The sequence below is a fragment of the Centroberyx affinis genome, unplaced genomic scaffold (genome assembly GCF_046629955.1).
Source record: "Centroberyx affinis isolate AG114_WGS23_722 - 3 ecotype Tasmania unplaced genomic scaffold, CSIRO-AGI_Caff_v1 ptg003449l_1, whole genome shotgun sequence".
Lineage (NCBI taxonomy): Eukaryota > Metazoa > Chordata > Actinopteri > Beryciformes > Berycidae > Centroberyx > Centroberyx affinis.
In genome coordinates this window covers 27,501-29,615 of record NW_027281419.1, presented here as the reverse complement: position 1 = coordinate 29,615, position 2,115 = coordinate 27,501, and the positions used below count along the sequence as shown (strand labels likewise).

The 2,115-nt window shown below is 42.7% G+C and overlaps 1 protein-coding gene across 1 annotated transcript in view; it reads right to left on the bottom strand.

Moving 5' to 3' along the window:
- Positions 1-1,185: 1,185 nt before the first annotated feature.
- Positions 1,186-2,115, bottom strand: part of LOC139661059 (tumor necrosis factor alpha-induced protein 2-like) — a gene marked incomplete at its 3' end in the record, with an annotated part of 13,239 nt that continues 12,309 nt past the window's right edge. The window contains exons 12-13 of the mRNA XM_071539383.1: positions 1,566-1,685; positions 1,186-1,341 (exon numbers count right to left, since the gene is read on the bottom strand). Of these exons, the coding sequence (XP_071395484.1) occupies positions 1,186-1,341; positions 1,566-1,685 (276 nt within the window). The remainder of the gene's footprint in view (positions 1,342-1,565; positions 1,686-2,115) is intronic.

Below are 2,115 nucleotides of genomic sequence, written 5' to 3'. Positions count from 1 at the left end.
TTAACTAAGGTATTAATTTATACATTATTTAATAGTTTATAAAGATGGCTATTAAATAATGTATAAATTAATACCTTAGTTAACATGAACACCATTAGTAAATTATTACCAGACACATTAGTTAACAGTTAGTTAAGGGTTAGTTAATGTTTATTAAGCATTATACAACAGGTAGTTCCGACCAAGCAATCTGATTGGTCAACTAGACATTTAGAACGTGATCAAATCAGCATGACAGCACACCTAGCCGTGCTCATCACTAAATATTACTCCGCCATATTATCATACAATATATTTAAATATAACGCTACGCTAACTCTGTTCAGCCTTGATGTTACCAGACGCTCTGCATCCTCCATCAGCTGTCCGGTGAGTCGGTGACACGGCGCTACTAGCTTAAAAATACATGTGAAGTTCGAGGACGTAGCAGCTAAATCTGCCCATGGAAAAATTATTTTTTTCAGCAGATATCTTAGTTACAACAAGATCGAGCTAGCGAGGCAGTTTTGTGTTTATATGTGTGGTATTTATTCAGTTTGGGAAATCCCGCGATCTCTAGAAAGCATTAGCTCCAGTTGGCTGCTGACTCAACAGGGACTAGAACTCGTCTGTTGCAGGTCGGTACTAAGGCTCCGCCTACTTGCTGGAGCAGTAAACTAGGTTCCATTACATAGGAGTCTACTGACGTGACTGATTGTTTTCCAGTTATTAGTCAGACCCCATGTATTTCCAGGGAAACGGAGATAACACTAGCAAAAAGTTTTTTATTTTGAGAGCGAGTTGCCCCACAATATGAATACATTTTGTTTATATCTTTTATTTTGTTGGTAACTGTTGTATAATCGCAATATTACACTGGAGGCTGAGCTTCACCCACAGTGATACTGACCGCATCACTGTCGTGCCAATAAAGACGGTAACGCTCACCCTCCAGTGTAATGTTGCTTAATTAACTGACCCTTAACTCAGTGACCCTTACTATAAAGTGTTACCTGAAAGGATAAAGTCAATACATTTGATAAATGATAAAACATATAAACAATAAACTAATGAAAACTCCCAAACTAAAGAAACTGTATGTTAACTGGTCACAGTGTTACTTTGTTTGGATTCATTTGAATGTGTGTGTGTGTGTGTGTGTGTCTGTGTGTGTGTGTGTGGTTGGTGTGTGTGTGTGTGTCTCACCCCCTCGGTGAAGAAGTCTTTGATCTTGTGGGCGTCGTCACTCATCCTGGAGGCTCCGCCCACCTGCTGCTCTCTGCTCTTCATCCTCGCATTCATCCTCATCATCCTCTTCACATACTGCAGCAAGACCTGCTCATGGAGCCGAGAGAGCAGAGCCTGCACACACACACACACACACACACACACACAACCACACACACACACACACACACACACACACACACACACAACCACACACACACACACACACACACACACACACACACACACACACAAAGAGAGGCAGCTGAAGTGTGTGGGACAGCAAAAGAGACAGACAGACAGACAGACAGACAGACAGGCAGGCAGACAGACAGACAGACAGCTGTGTCCTGTCTCACCTCCCTGCAGACTGGTTTCAGGTCAGTGAACTGGCTCAGTTGTCGGTCCAGAGAGTCCAGCAGCTGATCCAGAACCGAACCGTCCAACCAGGGAACCGTCCAGATCTGACTGTACCACACCTGGAGGAGGAGGAGGAGGAGGAGGAGGAGGAGGAGAAGAAGAAGAAGAAGAAGAAGAAGAACCCAGTATAAACCAGAACAATCCACATTAAGAAAATCTAAATGTTGCTTTTCTAGTTTTCTGGAGGAAATGTCCAATAAAGACAAAATGCAAGAAGACAAAGCTTTAAAGACTTTACTGTGTTTTGTTTGATCTTTTTGGTGAGAATAAGCTCAGAGTATTTTATCTGTGTGGAGAGGAAGTGTGTGTGTCCTCCTCCACAAGGTCCTGACTCTGTCCAGACTCTTCTTCTGTGGTTCCTCGGTGGTGGAACGAGTTACTGAACTCCATTTGATCCACAGAGTCCCTCTCCATCTTTAAGAAAAGGCTAAAGACCCAGAGAACACCTTCTCACCTGATGGACTGTGTCATTGCTAAAAAAAGAAAACA